The 24,564-nt window shown below is 34.9% G+C and overlaps 1 protein-coding gene across 1 annotated transcript in view; it reads left to right on the top strand.

Moving 5' to 3' along the window:
• EYS (eyes shut homolog) overlaps positions 1-24,564 on the top strand; it is a 278,615-nt gene that overhangs the window by 201,151 nt on the left and 52,900 nt on the right. The window contains 1 exon segment of the mRNA XM_061131522.1: positions 11,088-11,202. Within this exon segment, the coding sequence (XP_060987505.1) occupies positions 11,088-11,202 (115 nt within the window).

The following is a 24,564-nucleotide window of genomic DNA, read 5'->3' as shown; positions in this document are numbered from 1 at the left end:
AAAGGCAGTGCTGAAGCTGCAAGTCTCTGTGACCCTGTTCCATGTATGTGAGAGGCAAGGTTCAGGATTGCAGAGTCCAGCTGTAGTGAGGCCTTTCAAAGTCTGGGCCTACTTTCTGCAGGAGATGCAGGACAGTGAAGGAAAAGGTACCTTGCTCTGACAGGAAGGAGTCTACATTCTGCATTACACATAAGAGAGGGGAATGCTTGTGTCACCAGACCACACAAGGGCTTTGAAGACTGTCATGACTCACAATTCTGATATTGTCATCATGTACAATTGCACAATCACACACATGGGAAGACAAATGTAGACACATACACACACCTATCTATTTTAATATTTAAAAGATGCAATGCCTCTAATGTTGTCTAATGTAAAGAGGATCACATTCTGAATATGCAGAATGAAATGAGAAAACACAAATCAGGGAATAGATGGTAATGAAATCATGTAGTATCTTTCTCTTATACATATATGTTTTTCCAATCTGAAAATCAACTGTTTAAAAAATATTTGAGAGTTATCTTTGTAAAAGATACCATAAGCTAGATATTAGAAAAATAAGTATTTTTTAATCAGAAATTATGCTATATGGAAATATTTTTGCTTTTTAAAATTTTCATTTTCTCTACTCAAATTCTAAGACATTTCATGGGATAGTAATATTTTATTTTATTCTCTTAGCCTGTTCTTTTTCTTTTCTGTTTTTTTGTTTGTTCCCTACTCAAAGTTACAATTACAGCTTTCCCCCCTTAAGACACAATTCAGTGTATTAACATACTTTTTTTTTTTTTTTTTTTCTTCTCAAGTTAGTTTCAGCATTTCCTTTATGTGATATCTCACCACCTCAGCCATGGACAGGGTTAGGGTTTTCAGTATCTGTCATGAGTAAGCCTACTGAAGCATGAATTGTGACTTTGAAATAAAACATCATGCCTTTGAAGTATATAGGTCAACATATTTCCTTTCAAAAAGTAATAAATTTATATTTTCACATTAATATTGAAAAATTCTTGTAAAGATAGCTATCACACATTTGGATAAGGAATTTGTTAATTAATGGAAAGTTTCCACTTGGTCACTCAATAATTTTTAACTAAAAAGACACTTCAATCTCTTGGAGTTAATTATCTAAAAAACTAGGTTAGTTGATTATCTAAAAAAAATTCTCTTTCCTTGGAATCAATAGCCATGTTTATACACTAGATTTTCCTTTTGAATAAATACTTCTGAAATTTAACATGGAGGAAAGTTTACTACTGTTTAAAAATTCAGATTATGACTATAAACTCTATTACAATTGAAAATACCTGGGACACTGTTGACACTTCATCATCAAGAGCATCTTCTACTCTGTTAATATTCATTTTATATTTTCAGAGACTGTTACAGTTTACATAAGTCATATTTAAATCTGGACCACTAAGTGCTTCAGTTTGAGAATATATGTACAATTTCTACTAGTCCTGAACCTATTAATTCCCTTTTGAATAATAACTAATAAAATATAATGACAGAAGTCACTACATTAAGTACATATAAAGATTGAATTTGCATCATGTAACCTCAAAGTCTTCCAGCTCGTACCAGATCAAATGGATTTATACCCACACTGCTCTGTGCAACCTCTAACACTTCAGTGTCCACTGCTCTCCACTATGCCCTTGAGATCTCCAGCAGCAAATGCTCCAACACCACGCTCTTTGCATACCTTCCTTTCTTTCTCTGACTGAAGTCTGAGGACTTGGAGTCCTCTTTGGTGGTGCTATCCATTCACCCACAACCCGTGTACATCTGGTGAGGAAGGGTGTGGATAGCCTTGCCCTGGTTGCTGTGCCCAGATCATTCTCCTTCCCCATGAAAAGCCTATCTTGAGAACATGACTATATCATAGACCATTCTCTCCCTAATTGCATTCCTCTCTCTCCAGGCTCCTTTCATGCATCTCCTTTTCTCTCACAGCCTCTCCATCCCCCATTGTGTCTCTGCCATCTGACTTGTGTCCTTTTCGCTACAACAGTAGTCATCTTTCTTGATGATTTCAGTGTCTATCTTGGGAAACTACCCACCTGGTTGCTTAAATTTTTTGACAATTTGTATCTCCATATCTCTCTTCCTTCATGTTCTGTTGTGCTGAAATCATGAAAGCTGCTTACTCCTGTATCCTACCAGGTTAACCTGCATCTGTTTTCATGCCTATCTAGTATGGCAACTCATACTTAATATATTACATAGCAATGATTGATTTTTCAATCCCTGGATAAACCTCCTTTTCTGTAAGTGTTCTTCACTTGATCTTTGATTTCTTTGTCTCTCTACAAGTGTATTTCTGGTCTATCAGTAAATCTTTTAATTTTGCTGTATCTATATATCATGGATATGAACACTTTTATCATTATGAAGTTAACTCCCTTGGTAAAACCACCAAAATTTCTCATCTGGGAAGTTCATTAACATCCCATTTTACCTCTTTGATTTGACTCTCCATTCAAGTGTATGTAGGTGGTGAATGAAAGTTTCATTGAGAAAGCTTGTGTTTGGGCACTGATTTGAGTGAGGTGATGGAACTTGCAAATATTTAGAGAAGAGTGTGCATAGAAGAGGGAATATCCACTGCAAATCACCCTGGCCTGCTCACATCATACTAATGAGGTTAGTAGAACTGATCTTCAGGAGAGGAGGGGGTAGTGAGGATGTACAGAAAACTGGAGATGGAGACAGTGCTGACTATCCCTGATGTTTTGAGGTCTTTGAATTTTGCTGTATGTTAATACAAAGTATTACAGTATTGCTGGCAAATGAGTCACAGTATCTTGCTTATACTTTAAAATGGCACTTTGGTTGTTGTGTTGAAGAGAAACTAGGGAAACAGATGCAAAAAGGCCACTTAGGAGGCAATGTAGTAATCCACCTTACTATCAGTTTGAACCTGGATGAGACATAGTAAGAAATGATTGAATTATGTTTCTGGCTTACTTCACTCTGTATAATGGGCTCCAGTTTCATCATTATGGATGTATTCTTAAAATTGAATTAAGAAAATATATTTTCTTATGCTGGACTGAGTTAAGGAGAAAATGAGTAAATAAATGACTCAATGGCTTTGAATAAGTAGAAAACAGAGCTGTTATCATTATATGATAAAAGCTGTGGATAAAGAAAATTGACTTTTCCTTTCTTAATCACCTATTTTCTCACAAGAGAGTGTATTTGTGATAAAATCATGTTATCCCCTGGTACTCTGTTTAAACAGGTTCTTATTATATTTAACTAAAATCTAAAGTGTTTTAAATGCTCAGAAGACTAGACACATTTTGCATCATTTCCTACTATGATCCCTTTGATTACTCAATTCCTGTCACTTTGGTCTTCAAGAAGTTCCTTGAATACCTTAAGCATCTGCTTCAATCCTCTGCCTGTGTTGATTTTCTATCTAAAGAAAATTTCTCCTAGAAACTACACCAACTCAATGTTCATTCATTTAGGGTTTTCCTCAAATAACATCTCCTCAAATATATCTTTCCTGTTGATTTTAACAAAAATTCCTTAAATAGCTCTCCCAGCCACTCTAATTTAACTCATTCTTATTTTTAAAATTTTATAGCACTTATCACTATCATATTTTTATATATTTTCATTTCTCTCAGTCCCATAGTCTAGCCAGAGTAATTACTGTTTTAATTTTTAAGTTGAGGATTAAGTTTTATTCAGTGGATTTGCTGAGGATTTAAGCCCAGGAAGCAGCCTTCCAAATAGCTCTGAAAAACTGCTCTAAGGCGCTAAAGGAGGAGGCAGGGTATATAGGTGTTTTTGCAAAAACAGTCAAAGCAAACAGGTGTTTGGGATATCAAAAGATTACCATTCTTAAGTTTGTTTTTTTTGTTGTTGTTGTTGTTGTTGGTTTGTTTTTAATATTGATGTGTTTTACAGTGTTGTGTTAAATCTGTTGTACAACAAAGTGAGTCAAAGTGACTCAGTTGTACACATTAACACTTCAATATTTTAAAGCTAATTTTCTATTTTCTAAGATTGAAGTATATCATGTTAATTTTAATGACCACACCTAGAGACATTTTTGTCTAATAACTTTGTTTTTATGATTGGAGAACTATGAATCATTTATGTTGAGTCCAGACAGTGACAGAGTTGTCCAGTTTATGCAAAAAAGATAAACAGATGGAATGAATAGTCTAAGGTTACACATTTGTCTGTGCCCATATATGTCATAGAGTAAGCATCTAGCAGTATTGCAAAGCTTCTATTGTTAGAATAAGTCTTTATTTACATCAAAGGCCTTTTTCCAGGAAATGGAACATGATGGTGTTAAAATTGGTATAAATGACTCTGTATCAGAATCTCCATCTATACAGGAAGAATCTACGGAACATAAAACTGAAGACAACGTTTTATTTAAGATAAAAATTACAACTTAGTATGGTCAAGCCCTGAAAAAAATAATGTAGTAAAAACCTCCTCCAAGTTTTAAACAAATGATAATAGTATTTCTAGATAACAAAGTCAGGGAAAATAATTTTGAGTTACTTTATGAATTTCTTGTTTCCATTTCCTAGAATAGCATTAAGTTTGAAACAACTGTTTCAGCAGCTGGAAAATGTTAAGCAAGGATATATTAAGTATCCAAAAGTGGCATTGTTTTTGAAGCATATTGCTTTTGAAGCTAGCTCCTTAAAATATCAAATAATGTTTAATTTTCAAGTTTTTATTTGTTTATACAATGGGAGATTTATTATTTTAATGCACTGCTTTAAGAGTTTTCTGTCACTCATTTGTTATAACGGAATTGAACATTTTATTTTAGTTTTATCAAATTTATTAATTGATATTTAGAAAAATATATATTTTAAAAAACTTGTACACTTGAAGTGTACTAAATATCTGTTCACTCATTTTATGTTATTTTGTGAATTTTCTATACTTTTAAAATAAACAACTGCAATAAACACCAGAATTTCTGAAATACAGGAAGTATTTACCAAAACGTGGGTTATAAAATTTTACTCTGGAATGGCTCTCATTATTCTACTTTGTTCAGTGCTGTGACCCAACAGAACCTGACACTTCTCTAAAATCAGTAACATGTATTCCATAGGAAATTGAACAAAGTTTGGGATAATCTGTTCCAGAAGTAGAGTAAAGCTAATTGTCTCATAAATATTAGCCTAATTGACAAAATGCAACCCAATGTTGGAGATATATTTAAGGCAGTTACAGAAACTTATTTTAAGAAAAGAAAAATGTGAGGATAAAAGTGTGTTGGTTTTTTTTTCCCACTAAAATATTTTATTTCCATTATCTTTATTTTCTTTCCTTATGTGTATCTTTTCAGTTCATCTCTGCTTTTCTATGCATTATCTCTCATTTTACCACTAAAAACGATGCCATAAATATTTTTATTACAATTATTTACATGTCTCTCACCCTCCAGTTTCATGAAATATTTCATCTTTCCTAACACCATCATGTTTATTACAAAAGAGTAATTTATACAAAATATAACTATACATTGGATGGTCTAGTGAAAAATAGCAGCTCTAAAAAGAGTAAAAGCAACATGTAAAGGAGAAGCAATAATTAATCAAAGTGTAGACTATTTCTCTGAGTTGGAGAAACAGTCTGCATATTGAAAAGGCTCTCTAGCGAAGCTAAATTGATACATAGAGAAATATCTGTCAAGCTTCAAGGCACAAATGACAATATACTTACAAAAGAAAAAGTGATCAGAGCAATATCACATTGTTTATTTGAAACACTGGTAGCTCCAAACAGTGGAAGCATATTGATAGCCTCAGAAAGCATGTAGAGTATCCGCAGATCAAGAGAAAATATTGCCATCTCCAATATTGTACCAACTACTGTTTATTCATTGATGAGAGAAATATTGGTATGCAGGCAAACTATTGATACTTTGTGTGTTTGTGTGTGTGTGTGTATATATATATATATATATATATTTCCCAGGTAATCTAATTGAAGAAAATAATAATACAAAAATTCTTACTAAAGATACACTGTACAAGAATCAGTTCAGTTCAGTTCAGTCGTTCAGTCATGTCTGAATCTTTGCAATTCCATGGAGTGCAGCACACCAGGCTTCCCTGTCTGTCACCAACCCCTGGAGTTTGCTCAAAATCACGTCCATCAAGTGGGAAATGCCATCAAACCATCTCATCCTCTGTCATCCCCTTCTCCTCCTGCCTTCAATCTTTCCCAGAATCAGGGTATTTTCTAATGAGTCAGCCTTTCACATCAGATGGCCAAACTATTAACATTTCAGCTTCAGCAATAGTCCTACCAATGAATATTCAGGACTCATTTCCTTTAGGATGGACTGGTTGGATCTCCTTGCAGTCCAAGGTGAATCTCAAGAGTCTTCTCCAACTCCACAGTTTCAAAAGCACCAATACTTAGGCGCTCAGCTTTTTTTATGGTCCAACTCTCAAATCTAAACCTGACTACTTGAAAACCATACCTTTGACTAGACAGACCTTTGTTGGAAAAGTAATGCCTCTGTTTTTAATATGCTGTCTGAAAAGTGAAAGTTGCTCAGTCTCCTGTAACTCTTTGCAACCCCATGAACTATACAGTCCATGGAATTCTCCAGCCCAGAATACTGGAGTGGGAATGTGTTCCCTTCTCCAAGTGATCTTTCCAACACAGGGATTGAACCCAGGTCTCCCGCTTTGCAGGTAGGTTCTTTACCAGCTAAGCCACCAGGGAAGCCCAAGAATACTGGAGTGGGTAGCCTATCCCTTCTCCACTGGATCTTCCCAACCCAGGAACTGAACTGAAGTCTCCTGCATTGCAGGTGGATTCTTTACCAACCGAGCTATCAGGGAAGCCCCAATATGCTGTCTACGTTGGTCATAGCTTTTCTTCCGAGGAACAAGCATCTTTTAATTTCATGGCTGCAATTACCATCTGCAGTGATTTTGGAACCCACAAAAATAAAGTCTATCACTATTCCCCTTCTTTCCCCATCTACTTGCCATGAAGTGATGGGACCAGATGCCATGATCTTTGTTTTATGAATGTTAAGTTTTAAGCCAGATTTTTCACTCTCCTCTTTCACTTTCATCAAGAGGCTCTTTAGTTCTTCTTAGCTTTCTGCCAAAAGGATTGTGTCATTTGCACATCTGATGTTATTGGCATTTCTTACAGCAATTTTGATTGCAACTTGTGCTTTCTTCACCCCAGCATTTCGTGTGATGTACTCTGCATAAAAGTTAAATAAGCAGGGTGACAATATACAGCCTTGATGTATTCCTTTCCCATTTTTGAACCAGTCCGTTGTTCTATGTCTGGTTATAACTGTTGCTTCTTGACCTGCTTACAGGTTTCATGGCAGATAGGTTACGTGGTCTGGTGTTTCAATCTCTTTAAGAATTCTCCACAGTTTGTTATGATCCACACAGTCAAAGGCTTTAGTGTAGTCAGTAAAGCAGAAGCACATGTTCTTCTGGAATTCTCTTGCTTTTTCTATGATCCAACGGATGTTGGCAATTTGATCTCTGGTTCCTCTGCCTTTTCTAAATCCAGCTTGAACATCTGAACTTCTCAGTCCACATACTTTTGAAGCCTAGCATGGAGAATTTTGAGCATGGCTTTGCTAGCATGTGAAATGAGTGCAATTGTGCAGTAGTTTGAACAAACTCAGCAGTGACCACAGGACTGGAAAAGGTCACTTTTCATTCCAATCCCAAAGAAGAGCAATGCCAAAGGATGTTCAAATTACAGCACATTGGCCAGGAAGCGATTTTTAATTGTCCTTCTCTCTTCCCCAGTAACATATTGCCCACCTAAACTGGGTAACCTATCTTCTGTTGTCATACATTTTTTTTTTTTTTTCCTTTTCGTAATCTTTATGGAGTTCTCCACTAATGAATACTGGAGTGGGGTGCCGTTTTTTTCTCCAGTGGACCACATTTTGTCAGAAGTCTTCACTATGAACCATCTGTCATAGGTGACCCTGCATGGCATGACTGATAGCGTCACTGAGTTATGAAATCTCCTTCACCACAAGACTGTGGTCTATGAAGGGGAGTTTAGTTAGTCTTGGCCAATTTAATTCATTCAAGTGCAAAAGACACACTGAGGTCTGAGAGCCATAACTCAACCTAATTTTAGGATTTTCTGGTGCTTCCCCCTTTCTGTCATCCACATCTCAAGTAAGAAAAGGTTAAAATGATACCTTTCATAGCAAAATGGTATTTGGAATGATTTCTGGATCTCTGGCTATTTCCTCAGGATAAGAAAAGCAAGGTAAGGACACCTTAACAGATTTTATCAGTGGAGTAGCAAAATACACTTAGAGTTAAGGCATACTTAAGTTTAACAACTGCTCCAAAACTAGTCATAGTATCAAAGCAACTAACTTCACTGAGTATGTTTCCTCATTTATTATATATTCAGTTCAGTTCAGTCGCTCAGTCGTGTCCGCCTCTTTGCAACCCCATGAGCCATAGCACGCCAGGCCTCCCTGTCCATCACCAACTCCCGGAGTCCACCCAAATTCATGTCCATTGAGTTGGTAATACCATCCAGCCATCTCATCCTCTGCCATCCCCTTCTCCTTCTGCCCCCAAACCCTCCCAGCATCAGGGTCTTTTCAATGAGTCAGCTCTTCACATCAGGTGGCCAAAGTATTGGAGTTTCAGCTTTAACATCAGTCCTTCCAATGAACACACAGGACTGATCTTTAGGATGGACTGGCTGGATCTTGCTGTCCAAGGGACTCTCAAGAGTCTTCTCCAACACCACAGTTCAAAAGCATCAATTCTTCAGTGGTTAGTTTTCTTCATAGTCCAGCTCTGACAATCATACAAGACCACTGGAAAAACCATAGCCTTCACCATATGGGCCTATGTTGGCAAAGTAATGTCTCTGCTTTTTATATGCTGTCTAGATTGGTCATAACTTTCCTTCCAAGGAGTAAGCATCTTTTAATTTCACGGCTGCAATCACCATCTGCAGTGATTTTGGAGCCCAGAAAAATAAAAATTATTATATATTATAGTGGCAATAATAAATGTCACACAAGAATTATGAAAATTGAATTGGAAAATAATAATTTATGAAAGTAATTAATCTAGTGGCTGACAAAAAAAGTGCTAGTGCTAAAAAAATGTATAGTTACTCATGATATAGATGAAGCAATGCTTCAATTCTCAAGGTGAGAGTACAAAACTGAGACTGGAACAGCAGGACAAGTGAATTACTAAAGTTTTTTCTGACATTTTACTGGACTGTGTCAGTGTGGTCTTTGGTTCTTTCTTTATGAACTTATTCTCTATGCTTAGCAAATTTAAAGTAATGGATATATGGTTCAATTCATTTTATTATTAAATCAACTACTAACAACTGAGTCTTAACAAATATTATTGTGGGTCTTAATTTGTAAGTGTTTAGAGAGATGCATTATCATTTGCTTTAGTGCCTCATTCACTTGACAACAGATATTTACTAAATGTGATTTAAAAGACTGGAATATTTCTCACAAATTAATAAGATTGAGACAAATAAATCCTGAACACCTGTATGTGTCCTTTAGCATGTTATCTATTGCAGCTAAAGCACTGCAGTGGACTGGAATCAAGATTCATTTCTTGAGTTTCTCAGTCTTTAGATAGTGGTGCCATTGGCTAGCAACGCCAGAGCCCTTCTCCTGGCCTACACTGATTGTGGCAACCCCCACTGAAAGCCAGTGCTTTGGCTGGGCCGTCCCTTGAATGTCTTATTATGCTTGCAAGACACACCTCAGGAACAATCATCAAGGAACTTAGGTAAAATAAGGCATGATAGCATTCACAGGGCATGGAGACTAAGCAACATGGAGAACTCTGTGCCAAGGTGGCAGAGACAGAGAGAGACCTGGAGTTTGGGTCTTTATTGGTGTGTGTGGTGAGACCTAGGATTTCTGAGGGTCACTTACTATTGGTGAATTTAACACGTGACAACAGGAATAGAAGAGCAGGAAGCATAAGGTCAGAAGTTGGGGTTACTCAACAGCTGAGTTACCCAAGTCACTCAAGTTCTCCAAAGGGGGACTCTGTGCAAGGGCTGCCTGTCTAGTCCCAGGTAGACTCACACAGCAACATTGTGTTTATTCTAAATGCACATCTGAAATGGGTGCCATGGCAACCAAAAGCTTACTGCCAAGCACTTAGATTACACCATAAAAGGCTTACTGCGAGGCACTGACATTGCAAGCTAGCTTTATTAAGAATGCAAATATAACAACTGACAAAGAAGCAAAGCTTTATAACTAGCCTATCTATGATCATACATTGTCCACTATAGCTATGTGCACTATGTCTAGAATTCCAGTGTCATCATTACCTCCTGATAGCATATCATCAGTATAAAATGAGCTCAGTTGCTCAGTAGTGTCTGACACTTTACAACCCCACGGATTGTAGCCTGTCAGGATCCTCTTTCCACGGAATTTTCCAGGCAAGAATACTGGAATGGGTTGCCATTTTCTCTTCCAATAGAATGACTCTGCTGAACATTTAAAACCTCTTCTTGTCATTTTTTTTTCATGTTTCAATAAGAGTTTTACTTGTTCCAGTAGTTTCCTAAAGCCCATGTTTTATGATATCATTATTTAAGAATAATATTATTAAATAGTAAGATGGATGGTTGGATGGCATCACTGACCCAATTGGCATTAGTTTGAGCAAACTCCAGGAGTTGGTGATGGATAGGGAAGCCAGGCATGCTGCATTCCATGGGGTTGCAAAGAGTCAGACATGACTGAGTGAATGAACTAACCTAATTATTAAATATCCATTTAGTCCAAGCTTGATTTTACTCTTACTCTCAAAATATAATATTAAGACCACTCAGGAAAACATAGCTTATTCAATTTCCTTCTAAATAGATAATTTTTTTCCCCTTTGTTAAGAACACAACTATGCATGGACCAAATCAATAATTGAAAACATCATGTGACAATAAATGCTTTATTTGATTTAACAAACCATTATTATTTTGCATAGCCTATTAACAAAATTCTGTGAAAATATTTAGATTGCAGGTTTTCTCAGTTACACATTTTTTTACAGTTGTATGCCAAGATTTATTGGGAAAAACTGTGAGAAAGTAATTTATCACTGCAGACTGTTCACCATCAACTGTCTGAATGAAAGATGGTGTTTCAACATAATTGGAAGATTCAGAGTAAGTAATTTAATACATGGGAAAGTAATTTAGCACATCAAAATACAGCAGCTTCTGACAATCTCTATTTCAAATGCTTGTATTAATATAAGCTAGAGAAATGTATCCTTTTCTGTATATTTAAACATGAGTTTAAAAAGTTTAGTAATAGGAAATTTTTAAGTAATAAGAATTATGTTGGGAGGGCATCATTAAGTCTTTTAGGCCCTGTTTCCATTATAAAATAAATATATATCTAGTTGAATATTGATGATATCTCTTTTTATATACAACCACAATTACTAATGCCTCAAGCTCTTGAACAAGCTGGGGAATAAAGTTAGCCTGGTAGTTTATAAGGCATAAAACATATTTGGGGGGATAGTTTTTGAAATGACTTTAAAAACACAGAGTATGTGTGCTACATTACTTAGGTATATCCTACAACTCAGAAATTCCATTTTTAGCTAGGTCTGTTGGAGAAATAATCAAATTTGTACTAATAGAAATGTATAAAAAATTTTCACTCCAAATGTAGATCAAACTAAAGCCTATGAATAAAAGGATGGATCAATTTGTCATAGCATAATCATATCATAAAATGGTAAAGAATGATCAAAATAGTTGTCATGTTTTAAAACTTATAGGATTTCCTAGGTAACCCCAGTGGTAAAGAATGTGCCTGTCAATGCAGGAGACATAGGATATGCAGATTCAGTCCCTTTGCCTGGAAGATCCCCTGTTGGAGGAAATTAAAATATTATTAAAATTAGATATGTACAGCATGATAATGATTAATTATCCTCTTCTCCTCTAAACTTTTGACACATAAATAAATCCATATTTGTTATGATTGCAATAATGTATAGCAAAATTGTGAACACATCCATGGAAGTTATTTATACTCATGGGCTTTGCTAGGAAGACAGCCTAGAGGGATAGGTTGGGGAGTGAAATGGGGCAGTCAAAAATTCCAACATATCTTTAATGGTTTATTTTTTAAAAGTTAACTTTTAGTGAATAAGGATTACATGATCTTGTTGTTTATTTTATTAATTTCTCTGCTTTTCTATATTATAAATTATTTTAATAAAATATCTTGAGAAACATGTGACATCAACTTATGGAATGGAGAATGGACACATTTATGTGTGTACCTTACAAACATGTACTAAATATAATAATATTACTATACAACAATATGTAACATAAAATATAATATTTAGTTAACACCTATAATGCATTTAACATGATACTGTACAATGTATGAATATTACCTCATTTGATCTTCACACAAATCTCATTTAATTTTATAAAACTAGTGAAAAATAAAATTAAATGGGATTTATGTTTTGAATATCTCCTAAAGTTAGTATTGATCGATAGGGATGGATGAAGGGAGGTATGAAAGTACTCTGACTACAGAACTCTTACTTGCAAGTGCTACACATATCTATGCATATTCAGTATAAAGAATATATCACCATTTCTTTTTCCTTTAAAATGTATCTACACTTTCCTTAGACAATTAGGAAATTGTCTAATCAAAAAGCTCTCACCTCCTCAGTTTGAATTTGGTTCATGTGATCCTATTTATGTTTTGGATTTTGGTTCCTGTTTTAGTTCAGGATAGATTCTGAGTATTTATTCCTGACTTTTATAAGTTTTTCTTCCTCCACCACCAACTTTCTCTGGGAGATCTCACCATTTCTAATCCCTCAACAATCATTGGTACATTATTGACTGTAAATACAATTTGAACTTCTCCTCTAAGAAATTTAATTGTACTTTTCATCACCTTGCAGACTTTGCTTTAATTTTTTTATTCAGTAATACTACTTTAAATATAAATATATTTATAAATATAAATTTAATATGTATTAATATATATTAAAATTATATATTAATATATTTTATATATTTATATATTAACATATATAATATAATTATATATAAATAATATATATAATTATATTATATTATATATTTTATATGTATATAAATATATTAATATATATTATATAATATATATTAAATATATATTAAAATTATAAATATGTTTATAAATATATGAATAAATATAAATATAAATAAATATATAAATAAAAATTAAATAAACATGTTTAAATAAATATGATTCAATTAAATAAAATATTGGCAAGAAAGAAATGTTACTGACCTTCCCATGTGGTTCAAATTTAGAGGATGATGAGGATAATATGCATAACATTCTAGTAGTGTTCAAACTTATACTTTTCTATATCCATTAATGACCCAACTTTTGGTTATACTGAGTTTTGAAATAATGTATATTTAAATTAATTTAATATTAAATTTGACACATTTATAAGTACATTGATTAGATTATATAATGGATATATATGGTGGGATCATTATTTTATTATATTTAATACCAATATATTAGAGAAGAAATATATATGAATGCATTTTGTTATTATAATAATTTTGGAATTCTATAACTGATATTTTTTCTGCTTTGGTGATTGCCTTAATAGCTTTGAAATATGTCCAATTTCAGAGAGTATTTGATGAGTTATAATATTTTTTAAAAATATATGAACTATTCCCCTTCTTATTTATAATAATTGAATATATTCCTGCATTTAATATGCCAGCCTATTTGGAAAACTCAGCACTGGCCACAGGATTGGAAAAGGTCAGTTTTCAAACGAATCCCAAACAAAGGCAATGCCAAAGAATGTTCAAACTACCACACAGTTGTTCAAAGGAATAGTGGTGGAACATTGTTAATAAATTTCAGTGTGAAATTCAGATGAAAAAGGAAATATTAAAGATAAAGGATATCATTTCAACATAGCTGAGTCAGCTAATCAAGGAAAAGTATACAGTTAATAACAGAAATTCAAAGACATGAACAGAAATTGATAGGCCACAAAGGAGAGTAAGCAAAACTGATTCAGTAGTTCAGATCTGAATTATTTCCTTTGAGTAGTTGCCAGAACACATACAGAAAAATTTTGGATACACAAGGTCTGAATGACACTCTTAATCCACTCATCTATTATCACAGCACAATCAACCCACAGCTGAGGATTGTTATTTTTCTCAACACCAGACAGGGTGCCCACCCAGATGGACTCTATCCTTGGGCATAAACAAGTTTCAATGCATTAAAGGTTTGAAATTGCAAGTATAATCTCTGACCACAGTTTTTAAAACAATGTGAAAAATCACCAAGTATTTCTAAAATTTTAAATCTACTTGTAACTATCACATGGTACAAATTTAAAAGTCACAAGGGAAATCATAAAATATTTCAAATATTGGGTTAGCCAAAAGCTTTATTCAGCTTTATTTTCCTTCTATAAGATGGATCTAGTAGATCTTAGCTGTCCTTACTTTCATTTGAAACTATATTTTTTAGATTGTATTGTTACATCTGTCATATCAGCATCTGTTAAAGAAAGTATCAAAATTGATGAATTTTTGTCTACCCATTTTAATACTGAAGATGGAAAAAAGCAACATTTTGGGCATATCATCTTCATTATTTCAAGAAAGGTAGAAATGCAACTGAAACACATACACAAAAAAAAAAATATTTCTGCAGAGTATGGAGAAGGTTCTGTGACTGAATGCGTCCCATGTTTTGTGAAGTTTCTTCATGGAGATTTCTCACTGGACAATGCTCCATGATTTGGTAGTTTGAAGTTGCTAATAACCAATTCCAGATATTAAATGAGAACAATTAATGTCATATCACACAGGAGATTGCCAACATACTCAAGATAGCCAAATCACTTGTTGAAAGTTATTTGAATCAGTTTGGTTATGTTCATTGTTTGATGTTTGGGTTTCACATAAGTTATGGGGGAAAAAAAAAAAAAAAGCACCTTCTTTACCACGTTTCCCCATGCAATTTTTTACATAAACATAACAAGAACATTTCATTTTCCATGACAGCCTAGAGAGGCAGAATGGGGTGGGAGGTGAGAGGGAGGTTCAAGAGAGAGGGAGCATACATATGGCTGATTCATGCTGATGTATGGCAGAAACCAACACAATATTGTAAAGCAATCATCTTCCAATTAAAAATAAATAAATCTAAGCAAACAAGCAAAGACAAAGCAAATCATGATGGGTGATAAAAAGTAGACGTTGTATGATAATGTGGGATGGAAGAGATCATGGGGCAAGTGAAATGAACCTCCACCAACCACACCAAAAGCTAATCTTCATCCAAAGAAGGTGATATGTGTATAGTGCAGTTGGAAGGGAGTCTTCTACCATGAGCTCCTTCCAGAAAGCCAAACAACTAATTTCAACAAGCATTGCTCCAAAATAGACAAACTGAAAGCAGGGCTTGATAAAAAAGTTTCTGGAATTAGTCAACAGAAAATGCACAAACTTCCAGCAGTATAAAGAGAGACTATATGTTTCCTTGTTGATCAGGCAAAACCTGTTACAACTTGGGTGGGAAGTTCTGATCCATCAACTGTATTCATTACACATTATAAGTTTTGATGTCTATTTATCTTATCTTTTCAGAAATTATCTTAATGGAAAAAAATTCAATCCTCTGGAAGATTGTGAAGGAACCTGGAACAGTTCTATGCTCAAAAAGCTTTAAAAAAAAAAAAAACACTAAGAAGTTGGAATTATGAAGTCACCTGAAAAAACGGCAGGAGGTAGTGGAACAACTGGAGAATGAAATAGCAACCCACTGCAGAGTTCTTGCCTGGAGAATCCTGAGGACAGAGGAGCCTGATGGGCTGCTGTCCATGGGGTCGCAGAGAGTAGGACACGACTGAAGTGACTTAGCATGCATGACTGCATTGGAGAAGGAAATGGCAACCCACTCCAGTGTTCTTGCCTGGAGAATGCCAGGGACGAGGGTGCCTGGTGGGCTGACGTCTATGGGGTCGCACAGAGTCGGACGCGACTGAAGCGACTTAGCAGCCGCGGCAGCAGTGGAACAAACCAAGGAATATGTTGTTCAATAAAGTAATTGGTGAAAATGAAAAATATGTCTTTTATTTTTACTTAAAAAACTGAAGGAAACCTTAGACCAATCCAATAAGTGATAAAAATCACAGACTATAAAAGTGGGTGTGATGCTGCTAAATGTGTACTTATATGGAATTTTAGAAACACTTATATTAGAAAAGAAAAAAAATTAATTGTATTCTAGTTTTCTGCCATTTGAAGCTCTAAATGCAACACAATAAACATAATGCAACTAGAAGGTGCAATATATTAAGATATATGCATAAATTAGTGAATTAGTAACCAAACCCAAATATAATTAATATCTGTGTATTCAAAATACACAATACACAATATTTGTGTATTCAAGATTGACAAAAATGTGTAAATCATTCACAAGCTTGAAAGTGAGAGTGTAGAAATCACCAAGATCAAGAACATGAAAGCACAATGATAGATTCTACAGAGATTAAATAATAACATAATATTATGAAAATATTTATATATATCATGTTGACATCTCAGAGTGAAAATTTCTTGAAAAAACAAAAAAAGCTTACTGAAAGCAAAAGAAGGGAAAAACAATCTGAATAGTCTAGTCCTATATCAAATTAATAAAATATACAATAACAAACTCTCCTTCTTAGAAAGCTCCCAGACCGATGCTTCAGTGGTAACATATATCAAATATTTCAAGAAGAAATAGTTAATTATACACAAACTACTTCAGTAATAATAATAATAATAGTAATATAGTAGGAAGGAATAAATCACTCATTTTTATGAGGCTACATTAAACCTGATGCGATTCTGATAGCAATAAGGAAATAAAAGTGCATCTCATTATTTTAATATAATTCATTATTATGAATATTTTATATTTATTGGTATATAGTTAAGTTATACTGTTATGTTAGTTTCTGTTGTACAACAGTGTGAATCAGCCATATGTATACATATATCCCCTCCCTTTTAGACCTTCCTCCCACCCCCTGTTCCACCCCTCTATGTCATCACAGAGCACTTAGCTGAGTTCCCTATGCTATACAGTAACTTTCCACTAGCTATTTGCTTTACACATGATAGTGTATATATGTCAATCCCAATCTTCCAATTTATCTGATCCCCTCTCCTTCCCATCCTATTTCCAGACATCCATTCTCTGTGTCTAAGCATCCTGTATTAATATATGAATATAAATATTTAGTAATAACTTGAATATAGAAGTAAAGTGTCTCAAGCCCAAGAAAGCATTTTCCTAAGGATGCAATATTTATTAAGAAACCTAAATCAATTACTATATTTCACCATATAACAGATTACAAAAGAAAAATTATATGATCTTCTAATTACCTTCAGAAAAAAACAATTGACAAAACTTACCAACCATTCATGATACAAACTCAGCAAACTAGGAATAAAAGAGAACTTCAGTTTGATAGAGGTTATCTAAAAATTCCAAAGGTAACTTCAAATGTACAGGTGAAAATCTTTTTGCTTTCCCCTTAAAGTTGGCAAAGATATACACAATTCAAAATGTTACTAGAAATTATCATTCCAATAAAGTAAGTGAAATAAATTAAAAATGTATATATATAAAGATACAAAAAAATAGCAGTAAAGAGGAGTTTATTTACATATCTTTTATCTATTCATTAAAATATATTAAAAAGTTATATTTAACCAGAGAGTTTAGCTAAGAGTAAAATTTAAAAAAAAATTTTTTTTTGAAGCTCCTAGGGAATAAAAACAAGCTGGGGAAAAAAAGAAAAAAAGACTACTCTTCATGGCCTTACACTGAGCAAAGGATGCAAAACCAATTGATTGTGATATCAGGTAGCCTCAGCCTGCAGCAGCTTGAGGCAAGGTTTCAGTCCCCCAGCCAATGACGGAAGTCAGCACAGGGCAGTGGGAACAATGAAACCTAGCCACTAGACCAGAAAAAAGTAGCCAGTGCCAAGGCCTTGGCACATCAGCTTTGTAGAAATAAATTTCTACAACAAGATGGAAACCAGTGACGCAAAAAGTGTTTATTAGGAGGAAAAAGAGTACATGTGGATAGACACATAGGTGAGCTCAGAGAAACTTTCTCCCTCATAGTAGTTTTTATGCAGCATTTCTTTCAGGTTTCCTTTGGCCAATTATCTTGATTTGCCTGGTTCTGGTTCCATATTTGGTTTATCTCAGGATCCTTTCAGGTTTGTGCGCACATCTCTTAGCCGAGATGGTTCTAGTTAAGAGGCCTTTGGGTAGGTTGACATCACTCCTTTTTTAACCTCCAAGGAGCATTATTGCACATTTATAGTCAGGAAGTTTTTTGACAATGAGAAATGTGTATTCTCTTTATCTCTCACCTGGGCAGGGCTCAGTTTCTCCTCCCTCCTGTTATTGTCTTCATCTTGGAGCATCTGTCCACAGGAGACTAACTCCAGCTGCTCAGCCCGGTGCCCATCTGTCCTGTTTCAAATGGACTTCATCAAGTTTACAATGTCTGTTCATCAAAGCACAGAAAAATACAATCACACCCAAAGATGATCAAACTAAATTTACATTAAAATGAAATACAATCTAAGTGTTTATTGTTTACATGAGGCAATCTGAATCCTTTACTGAAATAAAATGATGGAAAAGTATACCAGTGAAATATCAATCAAAAAATTGATCATGCCTATATTAATTTAGGGCTTCCCTGGTGGCTCAGTGGTAAAGAATCCACGTATTATGCAGAAGGCATAGGATATGCAGATTCAATCCCTGAGTTGGGAAGATCTCCCAGAGAAGGAAATTGCAACTCACTACAATATTTTTGCCTGGAAAATTCCATGGACAGAGGAGTCTGATAGGCTACAGTTCATAGGATCACAAAGAGTTGGACATGATGACGGTACTAAGCATGCATGCATGCATATTAATTTAATGCAAAATATACTTTAAAGCATAAATAAGAAATTTATGATTTTTAATACAATTTTCAATAGAGGAAAATATGAAAATTATAAACTTTCACATACTTGACAAAATATATTTATGAAAAAGTTGACTCATTGGAAAAGACCTTGATGCTGGGAGGGATTGGGGGCAGGAGGAGAAGGGGATGACAGAGGATGAGGTGGCTGGATGGCATCACTGACCCGATGGGCATGAGTGTGAGTAAACTCCGGGAGTTGGTGATGGACAGGGAGGCCTGGCATGCTGCGATTCATGGGGTCACAAAGAGTCGGACACGACTGAGTGACTGAACTGAACTGATAAACATTAATATATATATGAAAAATATATTGGGAGGTACTTAAGGAGAAATGCAATTCTAGCCCTAGGCCAAAATTCTATATATGACTTCTCAAGCTCACCACTAGAGGATTAGGAAGCATTTCTTGGCAGACTTCCTAGGGGAAATGGCTAACCCTGAACTGGGTGCCCAGCCAGTGCCCTTCACTTGCCTGAAAGGAATTGTAGTCAACACTCAGCCATGTCCCAAACCCCTCTCAGCCAGGCTCACATGCATTTTCTTGCCGTTCCAAACCCCTTTCTTTGAGGGACATGGGACTCTCAGCCGAGACATTCCCAGAAGCCTCCAGGGAGTCCTCCTTATGGAGGGGCCTTGGCTGAAAGTTTTCCTGCACACTGACAGTACTTCTCCACTCCCAGCCCAGCTTTCTATCTCTCCATCAAGTCCAATAAAAGTCAAAAGCCTTTTGCTCAGGATCTTTGGTATCCTTTGCATTCCATATGGAAGAATGAGACAGAGTTTTCATACGAAAACAGGGAAAATAGGACTTGATATAAAACCACTGCATGACAATTTAATAAGATATGCCCAAGGTTTTCAATCCATAATCATTCAAAATCTAGAAAAAACTGAAGAAAACAAAATTATATAAAATGTGTAAGAAATATTCACTGTATTGTTACTTACTTTAGAATAAAAGTAATCAAATTAAGTGAAAAAATTGTTAAAAATTATAATGTACACATATAATAAAAAACACATCTGATACAAGCTATACTTTTGAAATATTTTGTGATTCTTGAAAAATGCTCAACTAGAATGTTTATTTAAATTATCGACATTAGTTTAACTAGAATGTGTTTATATATATATATATATACATACATTTATATGATATTAGCATATTGTTTATGAACTTTCTGGCTAGTGGGAAAGGTCAGCAGTTGCAGCAGTTTTTTTCCCACAGCACTCATCCTTCAGAGTGTTCAGACATCAGGAGAGCTTGTGTATCAGGCAGTGTAATGAACAAGAGACAGGGTGAGTCATCTGGCACAAAGTGATGTAGCTTCTGATGTCTCCCACTTCTATAATCATTTAGGAAATTATAATACTTCAATAAACATAAAATTTCCCTGAGTATATTTGAATTGCTTTTATGGAAACAATGAATTATCTGAGGTCAGTGACCTGCATGATCCAGGTACAAATTAACATACATAGGGACAGAGAAGTAGGGAACCAAAGAGTAACATGAGAAGTTTTGAGGATTCACAGAGGCTCTGGGTTAAGCTTGGATCTAAGGAAAGACCAAAACTGATCAGAGTTTTCATGACCAGTAGGTTCTGGATGATATTTGCTTTATATAGATGTGTATGTAGTCTAAAAGGAAGTAAACCAACAGTTTGACAGTGGTAAACTCCAATTGCTCCCAGGTAGCTCAGCTGGTCAAGAATCTACATGCAATGGAGCAGATCCTGGTTGGATTCCTGGGTCAGGAAGATCCCCTATAGAAGGGAATGGCTACCCACTCCAGTATTCTGGCCTAGAGAATTCTATACAGTCCATGGGGTCACAAAGAGTCAGACATGACTGAGCAACTTTCACTTTCACTTTTCAAACTCCAATTAATCATATTAGACTAAAATTATAATCAGAAAAATTATTTTAAATATTCATTTAATTGAAGTAATATGAAGCATATCCCATAATGTCTTAAATATTAAGAAGTTTATATTAAATGCAGCAGGTTGAACCATATTATGGGTAAAAAACCCTGTAGGTCAGAACCCTATTAATTCTAAGCCTTGCTCTTCATCATTAGTTAAATTTGTCTATTTTCAATTCATTCTCTTTCTAATTGAAGTGGCATAGCATGGTGAACTTTCTCATTGAATTTGTGATGAAGAATTTCTAATTCAGCACTTCATAATGCCAACTTCATTCTTAGTATTCATAATATAAATGCCCTCATGATAAAACAATTGTTACTTCCTGATTGAGTCAAATTTCTAATAATTACTATGTATGAATAAATCATTGAAGAAATTATTAGCTCATGGCAAAAAATCTTACTGTAATTTTTATGTTTATAAAAATAAATGACAGTCAGCCACTAAATTTTAAATTTGATTGATATGCACATTATAAAGTAAAAATATAGGCACTTTGTAATTATATACTGCTTATATTGTCTCACAGCAATGACTCAGAATTTTTTTTCCTTAGAGTTCAGTGATTTACTAGTACCTTTAACCTTATTTTTAATAATCAATGCACATAGAAGCAAAATTTTTGGTTTGTGTCTATCAAATACTTTATAGCTCCGTGACATTATGACAGAATTGTTGGTTGCTGCTTGTTACATTAATACCATTAAAGAAAATGTCCCAGAGCTTCATATACAGTCTTTTGTTTCTCTTCTTTTACAACCAGTTCAAGAGTATATATAGAAGGATGCAATTTATATTTTATCTTGTCTATGTGTATAAGTCCTTATAAGGCTTCATTGGCAAACCAACAGCAAAATTAAAGCTCGACTGGCTTAACTTTACCATCTGTATTATTTTTTCTCTTCTACTCCATTTATTAGTTAAGTCTTTTTTTAAAAAACAATTATTTTCAACAAGAGTGACACACAAATTTGCATTGATAGATGTAAATATCAAATTATAATTAAACTAGTACAAATTGTATCTGGGATAGAACTTAGAATTCTACAACAAAAAATCTAAACAGACTCTCTTTCCATCTTTCTCTCTCTGTCTCTATCACACACACACACACACACACACACACACACACACACATACACACCCAGAAGAATGTGAAAGCTCACATAATTACTTTCCTGGGCAAGGGCAGGTAAATGTTTAATCAGAGGCTCAATTAATATTATTTTTTCTGGTTCCCTCTAAAGCACAATGGTGATATCTTTGAAGTCCCTAGAAGAACCGCAGCATGTTTTGCTTCAGGGCCTTTGAATTGAACATTTTGACCTAAATGTCTTATTGGTGCAGTTCTCCATTCTGTTAGGCCTTTGCTCAAATGCTTGCCTTCAGTGAGACCTTTTCTAAACACCCAATTTAATATGTTGGCATTTTCCCTAGCCTTACCTGTAACCTCTTTTTTCTGTGATTCTCATTAATAGCTGTTGACATCCAACTTCCCAGACAACAAAAGTCCTTCATATCTCTCATTTATTATTTGTCAGACAAGATTAGGGTGAGATGTAAGCTTTATGAAGGCATATCTCCTTGTCTCTTTGTGTAGGACTAAGCTTCTTCCCAAAAATATAGGAAAGTTTCAGGAAAAGCAAATCAGGCCAACTGAGTGGATCAAACCTCTTTGAAAAGTTTCTATAAAGGAAAAGCCTAGATACCATAAACTAACAGGAGACATTTCTCTTCATAATGGAGTTGTCAAAGCTAGCCTGACATGTGGTTGGGAGAAAGATACACTTGGTGAAAGCAGGAAGAATTATGTGAAAAATAAAATAGCTCCCAATAATTTGTATAATTAGTTCAGTCTCTCAGTCATGTCTGACTTTTTGTGACACCATGGACTGCAGCAACCAGGATTTACCATCACCACTACCTGGAGCTTGCTCAAAATCATGTCCATTGAGTCGGTGATGCCATCCAACCATCTCATCCTCTGTTGTCCCCTTCTCCTCCCACCTTCAATCTTTCCAAGCATCAGGGTCTTTTCCAACGAGTCAGTTCTTCCCATTAGGTGGCCAAAATGTTGGAACTTCAGTTTCATTATCAGTCCTTCCAATGAATATTCAGGACTGATTTCCTTTTGAATTGACTGACTTGATCTCTTTGCAGTCCAAGGGACTCTAAAGAGTCTTCTCCAATACCACATTTAAATTCTTCCACATTCAGCTTACTTTATCTTTCAACTCTCACATCCATGCATGACTACTAGACAAAGTTTTGACTAGACAGACCTTTGTGAGCAAGTAATGCCTCTGCTTTATCATATGCTGTCTAGGTTGCTCCTGGCTTTTCTTCCAAGGAGCAAGTGTCTTTTAATTTCATGGCTGCTGTCATCATCTGAAGTAATTTTGGAGCCCCCCAAAATAGAATCTGTTACTGTTTTAATTGTTTCACCATCTATTTGTCATGAAGTGATGGGACCAGATGCCATGATCTTAGTTTTCTGAATGTTGAATTTTAAGCCAACTTTTTCACTCACCTCTTTCACTTTCATCAAGAGGCTCTTTAGTTCTTCTTCACTTTCTGCCATAAGGGTGGTGTCATCTGCATATCTGAGGTTATTGATATTTCTCTTGTCAATCTTGATTCCAGCTTATGCTTCATCCAGCCTAACATTTTACTTGATGTACTCTGTATACAGGGTAAAAAGCAGGATGACAGTATACAGTCTTGATCGACTCCTTTCCCAATTTGCAACCAGTCCATTGTTCCATGTCCAGTTCTAAATGTTCCTTGTTGACCTGCATACAGATTTCTCGGAGGCAGGTAAGGTGGTCTGGTATTCCCATCTCTTTAAGAATTTTCCAGTTTATTGTGAGCCACACAGTCAAAGGCATTGGCATAGTCAATAAAGCAGAAGTAGATGTTTTTTCTGGAACTCTTTTGCTTTTTCTATGATCCAACAGACATTGGCAATTTGATCTTTGGTTCTCTGCCTTTTCTAATCCCAGCTTGAGTTCGCATACTGTGGAAGCCTAACTTGGAGAGTTTTGATCATTGCTTTGCTAGTGTGTGAAATGAGTGCAAATGTGCGGTAGTTTGAGCATTCTTTAGTATTGCCTTTCTCTGAGACTGGAGTGCAAAGTGTCCTATCCAGTCATTTGGCCACTGCTGAGCTTCCAAATTTGCTGGCATATTGAGTGCAAAATTTTAACAGCATCATTTTTTTAGAATTTGAAATAGCTCAACTGGAATTCCATCCATAGTTCTTGAGGCATTTTGTTTATCAAATCTAATCCCTTGAATCTATTTGTCACTTCCACTGTATGATCACAAGGGATTTGATTTAGGTCATACCTGAATGGTCTAGTGGTTTTCCCTATTTTCTTCAATTTAAGTATGAATCTTGCAATAATGAGTTCATGATCTGGGCCACAGTCAGCTCCCACTCTTTTTTTTTTTTTTTTTTGCTGACTGTGTAGAGCTTTTCCATCTGACTGCAAAGGGTGTAATTAATCTGATTTC

Source organism: Dama dama, chromosome 28 (genome assembly GCF_033118175.1).
Source record: "Dama dama isolate Ldn47 chromosome 28, ASM3311817v1, whole genome shotgun sequence".
NCBI classification, from domain to species: domain Eukaryota; kingdom Metazoa; phylum Chordata; class Mammalia; order Artiodactyla; family Cervidae; genus Dama; species Dama dama.
This window is presented reverse-complemented; position numbering and strand designations above follow the sequence as displayed.